Consider the following 1,518-nt stretch of genomic DNA (forward strand, 5'->3'; position numbering starts at 1 on the left):
AAAAAGATTTCTTCAATGGAGATAAGTAGTGTGATGCTACTAGTGGTTGGAGATATTAAAGCAAATCAGTACAAGCTGTCTTCATATGTGATTTTATGTTCTAAACTTAGGGCTTTCTGACTACATAGGTTATTGAGAATCCAACATTTATTTGTATAAATATTGTCATCTATGATGATTGAGTTACTTGAGAGAAATGAAAGGCTGTGAGAAATTGTTGCTATCTTCAAAAACTTCCAGAACAGTGAGAAAATAAACATGTGATGAGGTTTATAATCAGAGGCATATTTCTCAGTGATACACATTTCCTTTGCCCAAGGTAGAAAATAATGTCAAAGGATCATGACCCTAATTTCCTCTCCACTATACTTTTAGTAGATTACCCAGAATACGGGTGCGTATCTCCCGGGTCTTAATGCAGTACACAACAGGGTTAAGAACAGGAGGAATCAGTAAGTATACATAGCCCATGATAATATGCACCACGGGTGGAGCATGTTTTGCAAAACGATGGATAATGGATACCCCCAGCATAGGGATATAGACTAACAACACAGCACAGATGTGGGAGACACAAGTGTTAAGAGCCTTGAATTGTTCTGCCCGGGAGGCAATACCTAGCACAGTGATCAGAATCTTGACATAAGAGAGGAGAATGAGCACAGAGTCCACTCCAAAGGTGATAAGGATGATGATAAGACCATAGATGCTACTGATGCGGTGGTCTGAACAGGCAAGCTTGATGATATCAGGGTGCAGGCAATATGAGTGGGAGAGTACATTGGCCTTGCAAAACTTCAGCTGTTTAATGAGAAAGGGTCCTGGGAAAATGACAGCCACAGCTCGTAGCAAAAGTCCTACACCTATTTTGGCAATGGTGGAATTGGTCAAAATATTAGTGTATCTGAGTGGGTTGGAAATGGCGACATAGCGATCAAAAGCCATGGTGAGCAGGATACCTGATTCCATTAGGGAGAACACATGGATGAAGAACATCTGGGTGAGGCAACCATCAAAGTCTATTTCACGGATGTTGAACCAGAAAAGCATGAGTAGCGTGGGCAGGGTGGCAGCGCAGAGTCCAAGGTCGCTAGCAGCCAGCATGGAGAGAAAAATGTACATGGGTGCATGAAGTGACTGCTCCACCCGAATCACCACCAAGATGGTGATGTTACCCATGAGGGCAATTAGGTAAAGGACACAGAACAAAATGGATATCAGTGGATGTGAGTCCTCCAAGCCAGGGAAGCCTGTCAGAAGAAAGGGTCTGTAGTTACTCTCATTGGAAAAGACCATGATGGCTGGCAGATTACAGGATCCAAGGTTTTTGTCTGTAGAATGAGGAAGTATGGATTAGCTCAAGATCCTGTTTCATAAAGTCTACATTATGCACTTGTGTTGGTTACTACAGTGGCTGAATTTCCCCTTCTCTTTGAACTAATTTTATTAAGCATTTTAATGATGTGGTTTAAGTAAAGATCTTCTAACGTCTCTTATGATGAGTATTTGGTTGGTCAA

At 41.6% G+C, this 1,518-nt stretch overlaps 1 protein-coding gene across 1 annotated transcript; it reads right to left on the reverse strand.

Moving 5' to 3' along the window:
* Positions 1-363: 363 nt before the first annotated feature.
* LOC119256674 (olfactory receptor 51G2-like) lies at positions 364-1,296 on the reverse strand. The gene has a single exon (XM_037524450.1). The coding sequence runs from the start codon at positions 1,294-1,296 to the stop codon at positions 364-366; it is 933 nt and encodes a 310-aa protein (XP_037380347.1).
* Between the last annotated feature and the right edge of the window lie 222 nt (positions 1,297-1,518).

Source organism: Talpa occidentalis, unplaced genomic scaffold (genome assembly GCF_014898055.3).
Source record: "Talpa occidentalis isolate TD23 unplaced genomic scaffold, MPIMG_talOcc4v2.1 talOcc4.3738, whole genome shotgun sequence".
NCBI lineage: Eukaryota > Metazoa > Chordata > Mammalia > Eulipotyphla > Talpidae > Talpa > Talpa occidentalis.